At 40.7% G+C, this 23,122-nt stretch overlaps 1 protein-coding gene across 3 annotated transcripts in view; it reads left to right on the top strand.

Moving 5' to 3' along the window:
* Positions 1 to 23,122, top strand: part of LOC140279834 (unconventional myosin-XVIIIa-like) — a 59,815-nt gene that overhangs the window by 7,718 nt on the left and 28,975 nt on the right. For 2 of the 3 annotated variants that reach the window (XM_072375034.1, XM_072375033.1), the window contains exons 3-21: positions 6,620 to 6,707; positions 7,045 to 7,151; positions 7,239 to 7,415; positions 7,556 to 7,766; positions 7,864 to 8,006; positions 8,330 to 8,430; positions 8,571 to 8,634; positions 8,731 to 8,875; positions 11,118 to 11,288; positions 12,137 to 12,227; positions 12,625 to 12,817; positions 14,743 to 14,829; positions 16,599 to 16,737; positions 17,468 to 17,627; positions 18,705 to 18,891; positions 19,530 to 19,755; positions 19,942 to 20,051; positions 21,179 to 21,244; positions 22,693 to 22,821. In XM_072375034.1, the coding sequence (XP_072231135.1) occupies positions 6,620 to 6,707; positions 7,045 to 7,151; positions 7,239 to 7,415; positions 7,556 to 7,766; positions 7,864 to 8,006; positions 8,330 to 8,430; positions 8,571 to 8,634; positions 8,731 to 8,875; positions 11,118 to 11,288; positions 12,137 to 12,227; positions 12,625 to 12,817; positions 14,743 to 14,829; positions 16,599 to 16,737; positions 17,468 to 17,627; positions 18,705 to 18,891; positions 19,530 to 19,755; positions 19,942 to 20,051; positions 21,179 to 21,244; positions 22,693 to 22,821 (2,595 nt within the window). Of the gene's footprint in view, positions 1 to 1,578; positions 2,509 to 3,866; positions 3,981 to 4,151; positions 4,224 to 5,489; positions 5,550 to 6,619; positions 6,708 to 7,044; positions 7,152 to 7,238; positions 7,416 to 7,555; positions 7,767 to 7,863; positions 8,007 to 8,329; positions 8,431 to 8,570; positions 8,635 to 8,730; positions 8,876 to 11,117; positions 11,289 to 12,136; positions 12,228 to 12,624; positions 12,818 to 14,742; positions 14,830 to 16,598; positions 16,738 to 17,467; positions 17,628 to 18,704; positions 18,892 to 19,529; positions 19,756 to 19,941; positions 20,052 to 21,178; positions 21,245 to 22,692; positions 22,822 to 23,122 lie in introns of those variants that run through there. The other variant, XM_072375032.1, reaches the window with a different exon arrangement.

Genomic DNA, 23,122 nt, shown 5'->3' with positions numbered 1-23,122 from the left:
TTGTTAAACCTTCATTTACTGGGTCTGATGCTGGGGTTTGATTGTCTTTGTGTTGCTTTCCTTTCTGTAGGTTAAAGTTGACAGCAAACCAGATGTAAGTGTTTTTTCAGCTGCATGTGTGTGGACAGTAATTCACTTGAAACAAAAAGGCTTAGCTAGGATTTTATAAATAACACTTTTTCTCAGTGAATCGCTTAATTTTTCACGACACCTTTTATCATTTAAAGGGACATATGAAAAAAATCTCCTTTAGTCTGTGCTTGAGAAGACTTATTGGGATGGCCGAAGTCACTATAGCTGTTTTGGGCCTCCTTATCTGAGTGAGTGAGCTCAGATTTGCAGTCGAAACAGACAACACCCTCCAGGGTTATCAGCCCACGTCCGCCCGACTTTAACTGAAGATCAGGCTTTGCACGCTGTACCTTACAAGTGGAAGGCTGAAATTCTTTGGCTCCCGCCTTTTGCTTAACAGCAATCAATTCTCATCGGCAGTTATATTGTTAACATAAGAAATAAGTTGGCCAATTATTCTCTAGCTGTACTTTATTTCATGTTTTATATCATGAAAAGGAATTCTGACTTATGATCGGTGAGCCTTACATTTTTGTTAACCAGTCAGAAGTTGGAGACGCTGATATCCCTTTGTCTTTGAATGCACCACCAGTAGAGCGTTGTTAAATTACAAAGCAAGCATCGATGAAACATCAAGCAACAGATCTTCATGTTAGCTGCAAAAGACTTAAACAAAACAGACGAGTGGAGCGAAAGGAAAGTCCAGAGTTTATGGAGCCGATAATTGATCAAGTGATTCCAATATGAGTTTTCATGAGTTATTAACTGACCAGCAGCTGTTACATTCTGCATGCATGTTTGAACAACTTAGGCTAGTTAAACACATGACTCAAGGCGAGACTGAGCCTAAAAGAGGCCTCATTCGCTCACCAGTAAAGTCAGTTTAGTGTGTGACCTAAGCTCTCCATCTATTTACTGTATGTTTTGTCAAACCATAACAATGTGTGCCGTGGGTTATTAAGTACTACAGATCTCAGTGAGGCAGAGAGGAGCAGAGTCTAATGGATCACTCAATGCTCCTAAAATGGCTCACTTGAATAGAGCTCTAATTTAATGGAAAAAGGAGCAGCTGCACTGTTTGTCATTTTGACCAAAGCGTGTGACAGACATTTCATTAAGACCTCAGTTTCATTTTACAAATAGAATATAAACAATTTAAGGGCTGTTGACACAGGCCCACGTTTCCACGCTTCAGTCTTTTCTGAGCGTGCTGTCTCCACCTGTTTTAATTTGCATGAAATGCAACAGCAGAATGTGGTTATGCATTTTTGCCATTGAACTTCACAGTTGCATATGACTGACATTATTCTATTTCTTGCCTGATTGCAAGGGTATTAAGATATGCAAATGATAGAAGTCCATGTCAGAATAATCCTCAAGAGTTTTTCAGACTAGAGCCATCTGCTAAATTCTTTGACACTTTGTCTGTGTCAGCCATTGGAATAATCTACACTACGTTGCTTTGTTTGTGTCCAGTCTGATAGTAGTCAGCCACAGGTAGTCACTAAGGCTGGGCAAGATGCACCAAGTGGTTCACAGCCGACTGCATCATCAGCTGAGAAGTCCAATAGTAGCGCTGCCATGGTGGGCCCTGACACTCCAGCGGAAGAGGAGATCACTAGTGGTAAAAAGGTGGTGAGAGTTGTGAGAAGAGTTGTTAGGCGTGTGGTTCCTGCTGGGACAGAAGTGCAGAACCAGCCCACTGTTTCTACATATGCTGCAGACTCAGTTCTCACAAAAGCTAAAGCTGCTGGGCAGGATGATGATATCTCTATGGGCCTGACCAATCTCATGGGCAGAGGTCGAACCAAGGAGCACCGGCCTCGTACCCGCACTCAGGACCGTAAAGAGGACATGAAAGAGGAGGTGAAGCAGAAGGAAGAGAAGGAAAAGGTGGAGGATGGTGAGGAAAAAAAATCTGTGGAAAAAACGCTGGAGGCCACTGATGCACCAACTATTACAGCCTCAAATCCTGAGCCACCAAAGTCTGACATCCTCACCCCTCCAGCTGGGTCCATCCCTCCACCCAAAGCCAACCCTTTGGCCCCACCAGCTGGGTCCATCCCTCCACCCAAAGCCAACCCTTTGGCCCCACCAGCTGGGTTCATTCCACCACCCAAAGCCAACCCTTTGGCCCCACCAGCTGGGTTCATCCCCTCACCAAAACCCAACCCTTTGGCCCCACCTGCTGGGTTCATCCCCTCACCAAAACCCAACCCTTTGGCCCCACCTGCTGGTTTCATCCCTGCACCCAAACAAAATGTGTTGACTCCTCCACCTGGTTTCATCCCTGCCAGAAAATCTAGCCCAGTTCCCCCAAAACAGAATCCCTTGGCAAGACCTCCAGGATTCATCCCTGCCCCCAAGACAGATCCTTTGGCTCCTCCTACAGGGTTCATACCAAAGCCTCGTCTACTTGGTGTGAAGAAACCAGAGGTACTAAGAGAAAAAAGTGTTTGCCTCTTTTCCTCTACATTGAGCATGCCTTGTGATAATAACAAGATGTTACGCCTCATGTACATGCACTTTCCTCTAACTTAAACTTGAGCAAATCTGCTCTCAATATGTATTCTAACTTTTTACGTCATGTATTATAATTAGGCTGCACCTAATCTTTGACGTTAACAAAATCACTTGAACTCAATGCACTTTCTCCAAAACACAAGTTCAGTTTAATTTCTGAAAACTTGAATCGGTAAAAAGGAAGCGGCGTGCATGTGTGAGCTCATGATCAGCCTTCATCAGTGGGAATAAGCATATGCTCGTTGACTGCACTTTGGCAGGATGGTCCGTAGAAACTGCCTGTGAGCACTGAGGTGTGACTCATTACTGTCATTTTCTGCAGGCAGAGATTTGAAGCTGTTCTCTGCGGTAGAACACTTCAGGCAAAAGTTGAAGGATTTTTTTTTTTCCGGCATTCTTTTAAAAAGGAAAGAAACATTTTCAGAACTCTGATGATGTCCTCATAAATTGAAGTAATTAGCCGTTCTTGTCAGTTTAACGTTAATTGCCTGAACAAGTGAGAACCAGAATCTTGGTTTGTCATCAATTACCATTGGTGCGAGTCCGTAAATAATTAGTTTAGGTTTAGTTTAATTTCCAAAATATTGCATATTTCATAGAACATATTCGTGCAAGGACATTGGTGTTGTAGAAGTTTCAAATGATCATCGTCTGTGTCACAGTTTGGGATTTGGATATGGTTATTTTTGTTCCTGTTATTTAGTTTCTTGGAATTATGTTAAATTATATCAGGAGATGTCTGAAATCTGGGGAACAGTCGACCAAGGTGGCAGGAATTAGATTTTGGAGAATGCAGCTGGTGCCGAAAGATCCTGTTTCCAGGAGATATTCACTTTTGTAATAATCGGATCGAACTTTAACTTAGAGCATCAGTGAGAGTTTTTCCTGCCTTGTAATCCAGCTTTTCTGCGCCTGCTGAACCTATAATTGCGGACCAACATCATATTAGGAAAAAATAAACTTATTGAACTTGATAACCTCCTCTTCAAATGTTTCACATGTAAACAGAAGCAAATATTGAACGAAACGCTCTTGCTGCAAGGCTTGATGATCCAATTTATGTTCATTTGCACTTTTCTTTCATTCATTTTCAGATTGAATTAACTTGAAAACTAAATTAGTTGGTGATGTGAAACAATTGAATCTAATGTCAAAAGAAAAAATAGACCAAGCTGAAACATAATTGCCATCCTCACCTTCACCCCGTCATGTTTTTTCCATCTCTCTTTGCGCACGTTTGTCTTTGTAAATGTTTACATACGTTACATAAGGAAAAGGAGACATCTCCCCCTCCTTTGGTGCCCAATGGTAAACCATTCCCTGATGAACTGCCCCCTGCCCAGTCTGCATCGAATGAGCAGGACTGTGTTCATCCTCCTCCAAAGGTAGACATTACTGTGTGTGTGCTTCTCACATTCAAAAGAAAAGGATATTTTCCATGTTCTCTTAGTTTTCAGTTTCTCTAAAGTGGACAGTCATAGGAATTACTTTTGTTTTAATTTACATTACTCTCTGGTTGCATGTCTGCTTTTGCTGCCCATGCTGTCCGATTGTAGGTTCCAGGGCTTATCCCCTCTGAGGATGACTACAAGCGTGTGAGGAAGATCTTCTCTCTAGACGGAAACGATGTAAATCACATCTGCCTCTGCTTTTATGGTGTGCATGAGCCATGCTTTACCAGGGTTTAACCTGGGACTAGCTTGAGTAAGCTGCTTGCCTACTTTGATATTGGGAAATTTGTCCAAAAATCCCAGAGTTCCACTTGGTTGCCTCAAACACACCGTCTGCCAAGAGGATTCTGGTCACAGTCGGCCATCTAGTCTTGATTAGTATCGTTCCTTTGTTTCAGGAGAGAAATTGGCACACATCTTTTTCTCATAGGCAATTGTTCCTGGCTTATTGCATCTTTGCATCCATTTTGTTGCATAATGATAGTGAGACACCACAGAATGACAGTGAACTTTGTCATTTTTGTGGTGTTAGATTTATGGCATTGAACTTGTTGCCTCTAGGTCCAGAACACTTCCCTTTATACTTCATCCCTGCTTTGATGAGCTGTGTTCTCAATTTAATGTCTCCTCCCTTGCTGTTGAGGGTCACTGGATCCTGACTTGTTGCTCCCCTTTTTTTGCTGTATGCATGGTCAGGGTGCTTCAAGCCACCAAAGGTCTCCGGTACAGCTCTAGTGTGGGCCCCTGTGGCTTTAAAGTGCTGAAGTCTAAGCATGTTCTCCTTTACTGACCTCTCTGTAGCCTACCTCATGCTGCTTGCTGGGTTCACGCAGAGGCCTGGAATGTACTAATGTGAAATTAACCAGTGGTTAGGGTAATCAGCGGGCCTTGACCAGGATTTAGAAAGTCACAGCAAGGTTAATTTAGCACTGCTACATTGACTTGCATTGCCCCTGTGTGCCCTGTGTCTGTATAGAACCTCTGTTGTTTTTACTCTGTACGCTGGCATGTACGTGCAGCACTGCGGTAAGCTAGCAGACATACAGCAGCAATCTGCGTCTAAAGGTTATTGCACTTCAACTCTTCTTGTTCTTGTGGTGAGATGGGTGCCTTTTGAAATGAGTAACTCAAGGAACCCTGCCTTTGCTTGTAGTATTGCTATATTTCTTTATTACTGTATGTTGTTGCATCATTGTGTTTATGCAGTACCTTGCATAGAAGTTTTGTCCAACAGTTCTACCTTAAAGTATGCACAACTGATATTGTAATTGTGACTGTTTGGTCTGCTGTTGGTCTTGTTGCAGTGTCGTGTGTTAATTCTTCACTCACAGTAACCGTTGTTCTACTACTTGTTTCAACATGCTATATTTGGCATTGCTGACACAGCTCTTTGCACTGAACCACTCAACACAACATACTGATTGTGATTCTTCCCTTCTCCAGTCCAAGCTTGTTGAGGACCCAGTGGCTATCCTTCAGGCAGCACACTCAGCTGCAGCTAAGGTTTGACCGTGGAAACCAGTGGTTGTTTTTCTGATTGATTCCCCCCACATTTCAGAGTGACGTCTGCTATATGGATTTTATGTGTGACAAACTAGTCAGTGTGGTGGTTGTTAGTGAGGCAGTCTCACCTGTTAGAATCCCAGGACTTACCTTGTTGCTGTGCCTGTTGAAGTGTCTCTACTACCCTACTCGGTGTCAGGACTCATTCGTTGAAGTTCCCATGAAATGGCTTTTTTTTTTTTTTTGCCTCTGCATCTTTTCGCCTTTCCTATAAAAAACCCTGATTGATCAGCTTTACTGGCATTTGGGGAAGGCATTTCCCATCATTAGTGAATCAGCACTGTAGAAATTTAGGAAGGAATACCTATGTCCAAACACCTCTTCCTTATGGATAAAAGAAGAATTTTCTTCTAAAAAGATGCAATCATACATTGTACAATACAAACCTTGTATTTTATTTCACGGGGACTTTAACTCTGACCTGTATCCACTTTAGGGAGAACTTATCGATTGTAAACCCCCCCCCCCGTGTTTATTGTGTAAGCTTGCTTGTATTTCTTATTTGAACTGTGTTATTTTCATGCATGACTCTTGAGACACTTGACTTGCTTTTGCTTGGTTGAATGCTGTGTTTTATCCCCTCCTTCTCCAATAATTAAAGTCAGATTTTTCTTTTTATGTGATGCACTTTGCTGTGATGGAAAAATCACAATTTTGCCTCCTGCCCGTGATGTCTTCATTGTGAAGATATTAAATGCACCTCAGCCAGTTCAGTGAACACTCTTTAAAGATGCATCAAAAGGAGAATCATGGGAACCAATGCTTTAAAGAGTAATATGTATTTTCTTACTGGAAGAAGCCCTACACCCAGTGAATTCTGTTCCCCTTGACTCTTTTAAAAGTAAACTGTAAGTTAATCACTTCTTGTGGTTAAAATTTCATTTGAGGGATCGTTTGGAAATACATTACGTGGTTCTAATCAGTGATTTGGTCCATATAGCCCTTTTATAATGTCTGATAATTGTTTATAAAAGCTTATCTTATCCTTATTGTTTCCCCTATTCTGACAGGGAAAGACTGAAGAGCAGATAAAAGCAGAAAAAGCCTGGTATGAGACAGAGAAAGTATGGCTTGTCCACAAGGATGGATTTTCCTTGGGTTAGTATAACTATAATTGTCTGTATCTGCCTAATAATTGCCTAATGTTTTTATTTTTTTATATCAACATTTGATTGCAGGGATGTTGCAGCAGGCATGGCTAATGTTTTTAAAATATTGATGTTGAAAAGTCACTATAATGAACTACTTCCATTTGCTTCAGGCAACATTTCTCTAGACTAACAATGTTTTCTTGCTGAAGGTGTCCTCTGAATAAATCCCAGACATTACTAAAAGAGATACAGCTGCCCCATGTTGTCAGGCATGTAAGATCAGATAAAGTGGGGTTGAGATTACATATCCTAATTAATTAATTTTACACTTTGTGGTGATGCAGCAACTCTCCTGAAGACGGAGACAGGCAGTCTGCCTGAGGGGAAGGTGAAAATCCGCCTGGAGAGTGATGGATCTTTATTGGATGTGGATGAAGACGATGTAGAGAAGGTATTTAATCATCAAATCAACCCTGAACCTCATCCATTATTGATGATGCTGGGTGAGTATGTGACTCTCTCTGTTTTTGAACTCTAGGCAAACCCTCCATTATTTGACCGAGTGGAGGACCTGGCTTCTCTGCAGTATTTGAATGAGTCTAGTGTGATGCATTCCCTACGGCAGCGGTATGGCAGTAACCTGGTGCACACCCACGCTGGGCCCAACATGGTGGTCATTAACCCCATTAGTGCCCCCTCTATGTATTCTGAAAAGGTAGGTGGCAGCCTGTACATGTAATGAACATCTCTTGTGCCTCAGCATAAATAAGAGAGTAGTGAGAAATAAATAGCTCTACTGAAGTGGAAGCTGATTTTATTCTCCTCTCCTGAACTGTCTTCTTGCCTTCCTTTCAGGTCATGCAAATGTTTAAGGGCTGTAGAAGAGAGGACACTGCCCCTCACATTTACAGCATAGCACAAGCTGCATATAGGAACCTCCTGACCACTCGCCAGGATCAGTCCATTGTTTTGCTTGGCAAGAGTGGAAGTGGCAAGACCACCAACTGTCAACATGTCATCCAATATCTGATTACCATTGCTGGAAGCACCAACAAGACATTCTCCAGTAGGTTGGAAAGGGTACACTCCAAAAAATGCATCTCTTAATGACTATTTGATGATGAGCTCTCCTAAATACCTGCATTTTCCTCGGTCTCTTGTAGCAGAGAAATGGCAGGCGGTCTATTCGGTGTTGGAGGCTTTTGGGAACGCTTCCACCTGTATGAATGGGAACGCAAGTCGCTTCTCCCATGTTGTTTCCTTGGACTTTGACCAGGCTGGCCTGGTGACGTCCGCCTCTATCCAGGTACAAATTAACACTTGTCCTGACTAACAGCAAATACTACGGCGGCCCCTGCGTACAAAACACGATAACAAAAGCAAAAGTATAAGATGATGACGACTCAAAAAAACCACCAACACTTTTTATATTACAGGAAAACAAATTGAGAAAACAGCAGAAAACAGCATTTCAGAAAGAATAACAACTGCAGTTTGTTTTGTTGCATTCTGTTTTCACTGAAGACACCTTCACCTTCAAGTCCAGCTTTTATTATGCTTACTTGTGTTGCCTAAAAGAATGTTATTCCTCTGTAATTAATTTTTTCTTGTTTTAATGTGGCTTCACAGACCATGCTTCTGGAGAAGATGAGGGTGACAAGAAGACCAGAAGGAGAGTCCACTTTTAATGTCTTTTACTACCTGATGGCTGGAGTAGATAGCTCTCTCAAGTCAGTATTGATTCTCTTATGCTAATTAAAATCACATTATACCTCTATTCTGCACTTGGTGTTTAACATGCATATATGTCAGTGGTCTAGCACTGCAGCGACTTACACTGTCTTCTGTTTTGCTTTCAATGCTTTATCAGAACGGAGCTGCACCTAAACCACTTTGCTGAGAACAATTCATTTGGAATCATGCCACAAACTAAGGTAAAGGCTAAGTGTTAATGAAAGATCGGTAGTTTTTGATTTTGATTAATTTCTACCTGTTTAAAAAGTTGAAGTACTTTTATATAAATCTGCTAGACGGAGGATAAGCAGCGAGCCTCCCAGCAGTTTTCCAAGTTGCAAGCAGCTATGAAGGTTCTGGGGATCAGTGGGGATGAACAGAAGGCCCTTTGGCTCATCCTCGGGGCTATCTACCATCTTGGAGCTGCAGGAGCTACCAAGGGTAATATTTCTGATTTTGCATTAATAGTAATGTTTTTTCACGATGAGATGCAGTACAAATCATTTGTAAAAAACAAAAACAAGGACAATGACAAAAAAAATGTCATTGTTAGCCAAAATCTTTTTCAAGCAACACTTGATGTGATCTGTCTGATGTCAAGTATCCATTCTGAAAGCATCATGTGTGATGCAAGACAGATGTAATCCAGTCAACTGAATTATGCATCTGCGCTTTAAGAAGATGCTGCACTATGCACAGGTTGTTAGTCTGAGCTGCTCTGATTCAGCTCTGAATTAAGAAGAAACATTACAGAAAAGTTCCGTTTTAGCACTAATAACATTTGCATATAAAAGAGCAATCATTAGAGACTCCTTTTCCCAGACTCTTCCTGCTTTTATAATTTTAGGCTACCGTAACATTTTTTCTTCTAGATTTGAACTTCTGTCCTATTTAGAGTTTTGAAAGAACAAAATAGATATGCAAGAAATATCCAATATTTAAAAGCAACTTAAACTACTGGCAAAGAGTAGAGTAGTTGTTAGAAAATGCTATTACAGCTTAAGAATACAAACATTTATCTTGTCATTACAGAACTAACCGGAACAGTTATCCTTTGTCTGACACTACAAATATAATGAAACCCAACCAAAGACACAAGTCTTTTTTTTTTTTATCTCAAGTGAGAGCACAACAGTTAACTTTCATCTTAAAATTAGCAATCTGACATTTGGAAAGGCTGACACTGTCACAAAGATTTGTATTTTTGGTGAAGTAAGGGCTCTTCATATTCTCATCCTTGGTATGAAAGACACGTAGGCCTTTAAAGGTGAAATGATCATTTCCTCTCCCACCCCCTCCTTTTTTTTCAGTGTCTCTTCACTCATTTTACTCTGTTTTGTTAAGTCAAAGTCGAACTGAGGATACTTCATCTTATAACACATGCTTGTATTTGATTATCAATCTGTTCATTAAATCCATATTGTAGTGTCAGAATGATATACGTCATAGTTACCCCAGATAATGTGCTGCATTTTGTGCTTTTCATGCATTCATTCATTCGTTCACTCTTCACCCCCCGTCTGCACAGTCCCTACTGCACGCAGTATTGCTCGCCAAATTATTGTCAGATTCCCTCCAGCTGGCTACCGATCTCTCTGGTAGTATAACACCATCTGGGAATAATCTGAGAGCATTTGAACAATGCTATTGTCTTTCACTGGGAAAACAGACCTTAAACAACGTTGTTTTGATCTGCAAATTAGGGGATGACATTTAAACTTAGGACTGTTGTCTTCCTGTTGAATACGGAAATTCATAAGACTAAACATTGTATGATAGCGTGGGGGGAGTAGACAGAGGGTTACCGCAGTGATGGCAGTTTGACTTTGTTATATGGCAATGTTACATTTATTCACAAGAGGGCTCTGCATCATTAAAATACACATTTATAGCCTTGGAAGGGTTTTGTATTTGCTCTCGCATGTGATAACAAACAGTCAATAAAAGGTTTGTCAAACATGCAGCCTCATTGTTTAACACTAGAGGGCAGCAATGATCTCTAATCCCCCAAAACAAATTAAAGAGGCTCCTGAAATTAACTCATTTTTCTCTGTTTATTGTAACTGACTAATGTAGGTAGAGGAATGGCTCACCACATAAGCCATTTGACCACATTGGCAAACCCAGTTTCCTCCTTTGGAGCTTCAATAGAATCTAAGTAATTGCTGTGCCACATAGCAGTCAAAGCAAATACAATCATCCTGCTTATCATTATAAGAAGTATGCAAGGCCGCCGCTGCTGATGAAACTGATAGAGCCCACTAATTTCTGTAGAAAATCCTAACTTTTACTCCTTCAGTCGTAAAAGATACCAATTCATGGTGGATTAAAACTGAAGCTTGTGATCCTATCTGAATGTTTCCATATTTTTTTCTATTACTATTTATGAGAAATTTGTGTTTCTGAAATTCAACAAATCAGCTTTGCCGCCTTATACTTAAATTAGACTTTTGCTTTTATGCAAGTACTTGCAGAAGCTGGTGGCTATATCTTTTCTTTTCAGCAACGCTTAAATGTAATGTACTTAGATTTTTAGTTCTAAGCTTTTCATGCCCGTTATTATCGGGTTTGTTCATTTCACCAGAGTAGAAGTGTAACCTTGTCCTTAGAGACAGGATTGTCACAATCCAACTGTATCTTGTTGCCAGACGTTCTAATGGACGTTTTCATGCATGTGTCTCAGCTGGCAGGAAACAATTTGCACGTCATGAGTGGGCCCAGAAGGCAGCCTACCTGCTGGGCTGCACCCTGGAAGAGCTTTCCTCCTCCATCTTCAAGCATCAGGCCAAGGGCACCCTGCCCAGAGCCAGCACCATCCGCCAGGCTTCTGATGAAAATGGCACAGCAGATGCAGGTACTCCACAGACCACATTTACCAGGATTCTTTTCTTCTCCTTGGAGCCCCCCCGCCTTGCTTTTTTTCCTCTTTGTCACTCTCACTCTGTTTTCTCACTCTTACCTGCACACGGATATGTGTCTGCTCATCACCTGAGGGAAATTGCATGCATGGGAGAAAGTAAAGCTTATCTTAGTAATGAATACTACAGCTTCACAATGGCTATTGACAGATGAGTGCACACACACACACCGTCAAGACAAGCAATTTTGGATCCTCTCTTCATTCATTGTCCTTGAAATCATAATTGCCTCACATTGATTTTCACATGTGCAGGTTGTCTGACTTCCATCAAGGCAGCAACAGATTTTGAAGGGCACAGGGATACAGTTAAAAGTCTGTCACAGCAGGGATGGACAGAAACGACCTCGGTCTCACCTTCCCTGTATCTCTACTCACACATAAACCAGCTGTCCAGTATGTGTATGTGCACATAGTAAAACATCCCCCCACCTAACATAAACTCACTATTCTGTGTGATAGTGGAATGAATTAAGTGAGCTTAACAGGTGGCCATTGCTGCTGGGCACAGACTTTGCACAATTTGGTCTGACCAGTTCCAAAGCACCTGAGTCCTAAATGACACTGCTCTAAAAAGACAATTTCAGGCACAGCTTGGATACTTTATGCCTCTGGGTATTATACAGTCAAAGTATGATGCTGTTGCATTTCCTTTGAGGAGCAAACACTGGGCCCATAGTTTTAGTTGGATGCTGACATTCTTCTATATCTTATTCTTGTATTATTTGACAATTGAGGTATTTTGAAATGGTAATTACTGATGTGTATTTTCTGGCTGCTTCCAGGATCCAAAGCTACAGCCATGGAGTGCTTGGAGGCCATGGCAACTGGGCTGTACTCTGAACTCTTCACTGTCATCATTTCCTTGATAAACCGGTTAGTATCTAAACTGAATTGCACATGTCATGTTTTTGGCAGAACTGTTGTATTATTAAGACAAGCATTTTTAAAAAAAACATTGATTTTTTTTATGCATCTTTATATTTATCTTTGGAAACCACAGCGTCTTGAAAAAGATGGATTCAGCTGTTTTTTTTAAGAATACAAGTGCCCATGTTCACTTTCTGATTTGGACTGAGGCTGCAGCAAAGAAATAGGATTATGTTAATTGAGGTTAAAGTTGGGGTCGTAGAGGGAGGTTGAAGCTCGGGCTTATGCAGTGAATTTAATCAATAAAAGTAGTCTGACATACTGCAATGCTGTTTTTTTTATTTATTTTTTATTTATTTTTTTAAACTCGAGCTTGTGTACGGCTTTTCCCTGTGTTGTTAAGGGCCTTGAAATCCAGCCAGCACTCCCTGTGCTCTCTGATCATCGTGGACACACCAGGCTTTCAAAACCCCAGGCTAGCTAAACGTGAGTGCGGCACAACCTTTGAAGACCTATGCCACAACTACACTCAGGAACGTCTCCAGAGCCTCTTCTACCAACGTACCTTTGTTCAGGAACTGGAAAGATACAAAGAGGTAAAGACATGAAGGATAATGCTCTGTGCATACATACATCCTCACTCCCGTCTTCCTCCCACCTCTTTCTCTTTTCCTTTGGCTGCGATGTTCTCTCAGATATACCAACTCGAATAGTGTATGTGTTCACACATCAGACATGCTCTCCGTCACACCTGTCACAAGCTGTGACAAGTCAAAGTAGTTCATGTGTTAGAGCTCATTAGTGATGCCAGTCTTCACCTTCTCTGCCAAGATCAAAGTAAAGTTACTCACAGCAGCCTTTGAGACACGCCCAGCTGCACAGCCGTGGTGTTGCTCCCTGATGAACAGACTATTCTTCTTCTGTCCTCCTTTGAGCTCATTCTACCAGGACTGGGCCGTGATAACTGTGTGCAGTCAACCTCGAGGATTTATTTAAGGACAAATGATTTTTTGAATTTACAATGGATTGGCCCCTTTCAGCTGTCACAACAAAGTCCCCGAAATATTTTTCTTGGCTGATAATCCACTAGTTAACCAGAAATGCTGATTCTATTCCTTTAAATATTGTGAACAAGGATCCAGGGACTTTCCACCTATTTTTCCACCCACGTCCTTTGCCTGGGAGAAAGGGAACTTGAGTGAAATGAAGTGTTGCATAAATCTGTGCAGTGTAATTCTCTCCTGTCAGTACAAGTTGAGAAAAGAAGAAGCCGTAAAACTCATCACAAACTGGGTCAAACTCATTTAAAAACGGCACATAGTGTTAACAGCGACAGCGACAGGCAGGTCAAAAAGGGATTATGTGAACAACAGGTCCAGGCTCTGTAATTTTGATTTAAATGCTGTTGAGTGGTGAAGCCGTTGGTGTAACATTTCTGTGTTTCGGCTGCACATGCACAGTATAAAAAAGAAAAAGATCATTTAGACTGCTTCACACACAGTGAACTCCAACACAGGCCTGTGTCATGGCCACATTACTGACATTTCCAACCATTTCTCGTGCAACGTGCACTTTCTCACAGTGAGCTGCTACATGCCGATTTTTGCTCTGGTGAAGGTAATTTAGTGTAATGATTTCCACTTCACCCCAGAAATGTTATCATCTGTAACGGCAAATGACCCTTTTAGCATTTCCATTTACCTATAGGTAAAATTGTCACAGTAAATGCCAGATATTTTTGTAGGTAGAATAGATTTGTTGTGGTTAAGTATTAGTGTTTTTTAATGCCATGTGCATTTGTTTATTCATAATTTCCAAAATGATCTTCAGAATGTTTGTCTCTTGGCATCTATGTAAAGTACACAGACAATAAAAAGGCAATCTTACTTGATGACTGGCCCCTAACTGCTGCAAAGGCATCCAAGTCAATATCAGTGAAGTGAACAGTTCTAATCTATTATTATTCTTTTATTGTTTGATTAGTGACTCCAGCCTTCAATCTTAATCATTTGTCAGACTAACTGTACTGTAAATAGCTGTACATATTAATTACACCCATGTACCGAATCTATCACAATAAAAGTGAGCAGTGAAATGTGTTGCTTTTTTTTTTTTTAACTCATTGTTATGGATTTCTAAGCTCTGGCGTTGATTTATTTTATTTATTTTTTTGACGAGAGCCAGGGTCACATAAAGGCTGTGTTTCAGAAGGCTAATGGAGGATCGGTCAACAGTTTCAGCTCACATTCATACATCTTCCCATTGCGTACCACGCACAGCCAAGAACCGTTTCCTACTTTGTCTTTTCATGAATATCAGTTTCTTCTTGATTAAACATATTCATCTCTGCCCAAAGGAGAGCTTTAACTGCCTCACTTGCATTAAAATGAATGAAAAACTCTGCTCCAAACTTGATTTAGGCAGATTTTTTAAAATAAGTTTCTCTTATTTTCATTCTTGCAAATTGAACACCACCGCACAGTGTTAATTACCATTAAACTGCTTTTCTCTCTTCCTGCAGGAGAACATTGAGATTTCCTTCGATGACATGGAGCCCAGCTCATCTCTTTCAGTGGCAGTGGTAGACCAAACCTCAAGCCAGGCATTAGTGAGTGTTTTTTTTTTTTTTTCTAATCTTACATTTTTTAATTTCTGTTTTCCTCAAGGTGGTTTTCACACTGCAGTGACGATTTGCACAGTTTCCTGTTTTTTCCTTCGTGCATAGCTCGGGAAGTGATGCTTATAACTTGCCTCTGAATGCTTATTCGAATCTAACCTGACCCTTGTTGCCCATTTTAACATGACAATCACTGGATGACTTTCATAATTCAGAAATGATTGTTGTTAAAGAATCATAAGCTGTCTTAATGTTATACAGTACTGGCTCTGCAGAGGCTAGAAAAAGAGGGTAGAAGACAGAAAAGAAAGGTTAGAGAATTGACTTCAAGAAGGAAAATCAATATCTGGCCTTTGCAGACTTTGATCTGCACCATGGAAACAGAAATGGCAGGGTTTAAAGAATCATAGATCACGTTGCTATAATTCCAACGTGTTTGCTTTGAGCATGTTGCTTTCTAAAGGGTCCCTCCTATGATGGGAATGTCATCAGAAGCTGTGAGCTGCTGTACACCCCACAAACATACAAAAAACCCGAGTTATTTCTAAAGTCTTCTCTAAAGAGCTGTTGCTTTGACTGAAAAGACGTTTTGATCAAAGATTTTTCTCACCCACACATGTATTTTTTTCTGTCATAGCTCAGATGTCCTTTATCACAAACAGCCTCAATGTTGAATTCATTGCAAGCCTCGTAGTTATCACATGTCTCTTCCAAACTGATACCCCGTGTTGTATTTGCAGTCAGTGTTGTGTGCCCTGCTGATAAGGATGTCTCCAGTGTAACTTCCTGATAGGTGCTAAAAGAGTTTTTGGTTTCCAAGCAAGGCTTCCCAGGCTGGTTCCAGGTATTAACCATGTCAACTAACTCGGCTACCTTAACGAGAAGATCTTTTTTTCAAAAAAAAAAAAAGAAGTATCTTGAGTAGTAGCTTGTCTTTCTTGTCTTTGGGTAAAAAAACTATACCACTTAAATCTGTAACTGTAATGCTGTTTGATTCTGAAAATACAAACCATAAAAGATGCTATGATGTGAGCAGACTCCCCTGATAAAGTTACATGTACTTGCATAGTATCTTACAGGAAGATATGAACAGCCTCTGTCGTGCACTTATTCCATGCTCATTGGTGCTGGAGTGGATTTAATTTCCTTCTCTCTGTTGGTACTAATTGTATCACTAATTGTATTACTTTTTAATCCCTTCTCTCGCCCTACTCTGTGTGTTTATTAACTACTTTCTGTTGCCGCTTTTATTATAAGGGAAAAATGAATTGATGATGCCATTATTGCAGCAGTGGCTGAAGGACGCAGGGACCATAAATGCTTTTGAAACTTCAATTTTCAGTGCTAATAATATTATCAGGCCTTTCACAATGGCTCAGATGGGAAAAGCATACAGCAAACTACTTATACTTACATTCAAGAGCCTGACTGCAGAGTCAAGCAACCAGCAATTGAGGGATGGTTTACATAATAATTTATTTTTTTATGTACCCAGGAAGTGGATGAATAATAAAAACTAAATAAGTATACCCTTGATTCATGAATGCATTCCCATTAAACAAGGGTAATGTCCTTGTGGCAAGGTGGCCTATTTGTCATGTGACATTATTCTACGTTTTTGTCGAGGCAGACAGTTGGTAACAGAGGTCAAACAGGTACAATTGAAAACCGGATTGATGGTGCAACTGAATGTTCTCAGTCCACAGTTGGACTTTACTGTGGATCCTGAGCATATGTGTATATAACCATTTCTTAAACAGGTGCGCACAGTTCGAACAGATGAGGCACGAGGCCTGTTGTGGCTGATGGAGGAGGAGGCTCTGCAGCCTGGGGGATCAGAGGAAACGCTGTTGGGACGTCTCTTTAGCTACTATGGACCAGCTGAGGGCGAGAGTAAAGGTGAGGACTGACCAGACACACTCGCATTAAAGTCTATACGTAAGGTTGCGCACCGTTTGCAATAAATTGACAGAAGACTCTTTATTTTAAATCTGAAAATCCTAACGTGGATGTTTGATGCAAAAATGATCATATTATTTGTAATTGTCATGTAGCCAGCTTTGATAAACATGATGTGTTGATAATTAGTCTTCATCAACTCTTGCTGTAACATGTTATCTAAGTAATACTTTTGTCAGTATTGCAATTGTAATGTAAGTTGCAGAAATCCCATCCCAAAGTACGAGCTTCTAAAAAGATAAACGACAGAACTCAGAAAGGTTTAGAAAAAAACAGAATTTTTGGCCATTATCTGATGGCAATGTTGATTTTTCCTTTAATTACTTTAAAAATATATATCTATATTTACACAATGGCCAGTGCATGGAACAGGGAATTCTGTTATTGGCTAGCTACACCAAAAGCTTTATGAATTGGATCGTTGCCCTATGTATTCCTCCTCCAAACTGAATGAACAAGGACTAGACAGTCTGGGATTATCCCTATATCAGTAATATCTACGTAGGTTTGTGACAGGTGGCACTTACCAGAGTGATCAAGCAGTGATAAATGTGCTGGTTTTGATAAACTCTTCATGCAGACGGTATACATGTCTTTCTAAACTCTTCCTGTCCATCTTCCTTGAACAGTGACTCTGGGGAAGTAACCACTAATCCTATCTTCCCACCAGGTCACACATTTCTTTTGAGAAGTGAGAAGGAACATCACTTTCTGCTGGGCCATAGTCACGGGACTGACTGGGTGGAGTATGATGCCCGTGGGTGGCTGAACTTTGCCAAACAAAATCCTGCCTCAGCCAATGCTTTGAGCCTCTTGCAGGACTCCCAAAAGTAGGTGTCACACATGCAGCTGGAGTGTATAATTAGTCGAGTTTCTTTTACTGTTTTTGATGTGCATTTACAATGAAAACACAAACTGACCTGACTGATCAGAGTTTTCTCAGATATGATGTAATATCCTCGATATTCTGTGAGGTAAACGTAATTCCTGATGACGATATATCTCCATTTACCCTATTTTGGATGTCCACCGCAGCGTTTGTCTTTTTTTTTCCCCATCCTTGAGGTAAGAGCTCTCGGTTATGGTGAAATACTAGAGAAAAAAAAGAAGTGCGGAAACAAACCACACTTTCACTAAGCTGTGATGTGGGTCAGCAGTGGATATTTAATAAATATGCTACAAGAAATGCTTTAGATACTTTTTCATAATCCATTCTTATCACATTGCTATGGCATGTAAATATCATATTTTAATCATATGATATAAAATACTATTTTCTTATCAAGGTTGATGGGTAAAATTGGAAAAAAGAGGACAGACGTAAAATCCAGTCTCACAGGCTGCTCATACCCACCCTCCTTTCCTCATATTTATCCACTTACGTTTAAGTAAGTGCGACTGGATAAATGTAATCAAGTGTTGCTTTGAAAGTTGCGGTTGCAAGAAATTGTGGAACAGAATTCTTTCATAAAGGATGATCCACTATTTACTTTGCTAAAAGAGATAATTAAAGATGGGTTTAAGCTTCTTTCCTTAGTATTTAGAGAATTCAAGCAACTCTCATCATCGCTACTGCTTAGATAGTTCCAGGCCATTTCACTCGGTACCCTCCTAAACAAAAAAGACTATTTGATCGGATCCCATATGTCAAATTAGGACAACTTCTTCTACCACTGAATTACAACCACTCAAACTCTACTGCTAGTGTCTGGCGACACTACGGGGCCTAGTTCATTCACTGTAGATCATTCTATGGTCACATGTCTGAGCTTTTTAAAAGATCTCTTTAGATTTGCTTCGTTAATGAATGGAAACTTAGCTAGCTGTTGGTGTTGTACAGTAGACACGAAGCGTTGATTTTACCCAAAGTTACCAAGAATCTTGCTGAGGCATTGTGTCTTCTGCAGGAAGAACATCAGGTCATTGTTCATGAGCCGATCAGGTGGAGCTACTGTGTTGTCTGGTTCCATCGCTGGTCTTGAGGGTGTTTCCCAGCTGTCTTTGCGAAGGGCTTCTAGCATGCGGAAGACCTTCACCACAGGGGTAGCTGCTATCAAGAAGAAGTCCTTGTGCATCCAGATAAAGCTTCAAGTGGTGAGAGGAGAGAACAAATCAGCCTGACATCATCCGTTTTCCCCAATATTAATGTAAAGTTTTGAAACATTTGAAGTGAGCTAAGTTATGGGTGTTAATGTGGGAAGCTGTGAATGTGTTTTAGAGTCTACTTTGGGTCTCACAGCATTCACAGACTGCGTTATGCAGATCAAAAGAAAAGTGTGGAGATGAAGGCCAGTAGTTGGGCTTCATTTGGCAAAAAATTATATCAAACTTCTTGTTACAGAATCCTGCTCTGCTACTGCTTTAATGTTCAACGCTTCTAACCCCAAAAGCGAGTCTTTTTATGGATTTTATTTGAAAATGTGTATATTTCTCAATAACTGAAAAACTTAAAGCCAGAATTCTGACGCTGTTTAAGCTTAATGTGATTTGTATTGCAGAGTGTGGTATACATTGTACAGTACATCAGCCGTAGTGAGACCCTGGCATGATATCCCTGGAAAACAAAGGGTGGCTTTGACACTTTTGCAAAGGAGTATTTTTTAACTACCCCATACATATAAAAGATGTCAGGATTTTTGCCTGTACTGTACGTAGATACATCACTGGAAGATGCGTCATGTACTGCTGAACTACTCTTATCAGAGTCCCTGACTCTGCCCTATCTTTTCCAGGATGCTCTTCTTGACATGGTGCGGAGGTCAAGGATCCACTTTGTTCACTGCATATTGCCCAAGGCGGATGCCCTGAAGGCTCTTAGTGGATCCCTGTTCAAAGCAGGGGAAAGTGAGGTTCAAGGGGAGACTGGAGATTCTAGCTTAATGCAGCTAGATGTAGCCTTGCTCCGTGCTCAGATACGTGGATCCAAGCTTCTTGATGCTCTAAGAATCTACAGGCAAGGTGATGCAGCTGTTTAAATCTTATCACTAAAAAATCACAATCACTTTGAACTTCCTTACCTGTATGTTTTGGAGGGAAAATTTATCTAAATTTAGTTTTTCTGCAAGGAGGTCACCTTAAATTGATGAATGCTCTCGCACATATATTTGCAGAAAACAGTGTTATTCAATATTGACTTTTCTCCAGGTTACCCCGATCACATGGTGTTCTCTGAGTTTCGACGGCGCTTCGATGTGCTTGCTCCGCATCTCACCAAGAAGCATGGGAGGAATTACATTGTAAAGGATGAGAAGAGAGTGAGTCAATCAGCAAGAAAGCTAGTAAAATGTACGGCTCCAGCAGGTGCCAAGCGCAGGGAAGATTGATGTTGTGAAGAGGCAACTTCATTACATCTGGCCCTGGTTTGTCAGCAGCCACCGGACAGAGAAATAGACATTTGTCAGAGCTATAGTAATGACCTAATCAACTTAACTTAGACGCTGTCATGCCCCTGAAAGAGAGAGAGATCAGAATTGTGGTTTTACTGCAATCAAAGCTAGAAATGTACTTTTAACTAGATGTATCTATATATATATATATATATATGATCTTTTGTAATCACAGCTTCCATAAATAACTTTCAAGGTCCTGTTTCTTTGACATACAGTTTTTTTTTGTGTTGCTTTCGTTTTTAGCTAAGTTTCATTCTTACATATTTAGCTATGAATGAGGGTGTTCTGCCTATTGATCCTCTGTAAAAGAGTCCCTAGTTAAAGTGCAGAGGAGAAACATAAGAAAGTTGGTTTCCAAAGAGAGTTGAGAGAGTGCAAAAGAATGGGGTCAAGGAAGAGTATAGCTCTTTTCCTGAGTCTGTGTATTGGGGCTGAGTATCTGTGGAAACACTGACAAACAAAAGCCCCTCAGTATTCGTGGCAAACCTCTCCTGGTGTAATCTAGATGTAGTCTTTCAGGCTAAAGGCTCAAGTAGAGCGAAAAGGCTGTGGCAACAATAAAACTACAGTATGGTAGGGCTGGTAGATGGACAGGCAGAAGTGAGGCGCCCAGCTGGCTGATGGTGCACTGCTACATTGGATGTTTGTTCTGAGCTGCAATAAGAGCTAACAAACCCAGTGAGTCATGATGAATGAGCCAGGAGCAGGTGGATTCTGGGGGACAAGTTGTAATTGGTTTGTGGATGTTCTGACTTTTCTTGCGCTTACTGAGTTCATTTGGGGGAAAAAAAAAGAAAAGAAATAATGTGAAAATAGGTGTGAAGGCAGAATGAAAACAGCATTGTACTACTAATTTAACAGCTTTGGGGAACTGTGGACTACTGAACTTTTGCTATGTCTGTAAACATTCATGCTGGATCCAGCTGTTTAAAGACTTGGCGTGTGTGTGTGCGTGTGTGTGTGTGTGTATACACATGTGCATTTTCACCCAGGCTGTGGAGGAGCTACTGGAGTCCTTGGATTTGGAGAAGAGCAGCTTCCATATGGGTCTGAGTAGGGTGAGTAATGCCAGCACATCTTACAGAAATGAATATCTTTAGTGATACTGAATGAACCTTTGCTTTGAATCACTGCCAGTTTCTATCCTCTCTAAACGCTAACAACAGAGCTGCAGTACACCTTCTTTTTGAATGACACTTGCTGTGTGGGGAAGTGTTTTTCATTACACCTGACCCTCTTTGAGGTTAGTTTGCGATCCTGTTTTGGAGAGTTGCCAAACCTTGTCCCTTCGATTAGCCTCGTAGTCAGTGGCTAAGTGATAGGTATGTCTTTACCCTGGCAGTCAGTGAGAAAATAATTCCCTCTTTCATTTTGGGTCACTGGAGCAAATTCTCAATTCCGACGCCGCCTTTGTTTTCCCCCATGATTGTAGTACGGTAGTCGTGGTAAGCACTGCTTAGAAACCCTAACCCTAACTCAATCATGTTATCTGGAGAGTGGCCATCAGCTGAAACTGAAATCAGAGCAAACAATAACATGCCAAACAGTAGATCCTATGCTCCCAGAAATATGCCTTGTACAAGAACCTTTTAAAACACATGATGCAAGAACGGTTTGGAGGCAGCCTCCCATGGTGCCACACTTTAGAGTGTGAAATGTGCTCAGAAGTAGACAAGCACAGTTGGCCATTCACAAAGCATTCCACTGGCGTCATAGCAACCTGTCTCACTTGCATGCCAATTACACCAGCCTCAAATAACCTTCCAGCAGTGGATTCAAAGCTCTGCAAAGGATAAAATCTACCTGTAGAGATAGCCACATGTGGAACAACAAAATAGCATCCCACATTTTAAAAAGAACTGTGTGCATCTGATGATGATAAAAGACATACTTCTGCTCAAGCCCTTGAAGCGGTTTGAAAGGTAGTAATCCCTGATGTCACTCAGTGCATCACTTCTCTGTGCTGGATTGGAGGTTTCTCGACTGAAGAGCCTCAGTTGTTTTTAGCTGCTCCTCTGTTAATAGATCACATGTAGATTTGTTATTTATAAAGCACTGGGACTAGCGTAGAGGGAACTTTGGTGGTCATTTTTGTAGCTTGTTGCCATCACATTTGGAATGTATCTGAAGTACCTAATCCCTTTTAGGAATAGACAAACTGTGATGAGATTATTTTCAGTGGGCTGTTTACCAGTGTTTTACCTTTGGCCCAGATTCTAAACAGACAAGGCAGATAGTACGAGATAATAACATAATCTCAGCTTTATCACTTAGATAAGGCTCTCTTGTCTGTGGATTACACTGTTTCTCATTGATTTTCTTTTTTCTTTTGTTTCAGTACATTTATTTACCTATTAACTCACTTCCGTTTTAACTTTACTGCTGTGCTGCGCATTAAAGCAGTGTCCTGGATCTAATTCCCTCTAGGCTAAAGTAAGCATTAAATGGTCCGTCATATTATTTCCTTTTGCTGATATGTATTTGTATACCATTTTTCTTGCTCCAGTTGTTCTTCAGAGCTGGGACTCTGGCTAAGTTGGAGGAACAGAGGGATGAGCAGACCAAGCGTAATCTAAGCCTGTTCCAAGCTGCCTGTAGAGGTTACCTCGCACGGCAAGCCTTCAAGAAAAGAAAGGTATTTAACACAGCATTGTACCACAAATGGCTTAGTCTTACCAAGTCTTAGCTGCAAACACAGATAATTCATGCATTTAGATTTGCTGAGGGTATGTTTAATTAATCTGTATAGTCATTAGAACGAGACAAACTAAAATGGATCCACTTAAGAAGCAAATAAGAAATGCAAAGATAAAATTGATATGTGTAAAAGTGAACAAATAAACATTGTCCACGTCCTGTTTGTTCTGCTCTTGGGTTAGATCTAACTGGCCTAGCCTTCAAATCTTTAACTAATTACAAATAAGTACTCTACATCA

The sequence above is a fragment of the Leuresthes tenuis genome, unplaced genomic scaffold (assembly GCF_036924035.1).
Source record: "Leuresthes tenuis unplaced genomic scaffold, fLeuTen1.0.hap1 SCAF_21, whole genome shotgun sequence".
NCBI classification, from domain to species: Eukaryota; Metazoa; Chordata; class Actinopteri; order Atheriniformes; family Atherinopsidae; genus Leuresthes; species Leuresthes tenuis.
Note: the sequence above shows the minus strand (reverse complement) of the source record. Positions and strands in the feature narration are given on the sequence as shown.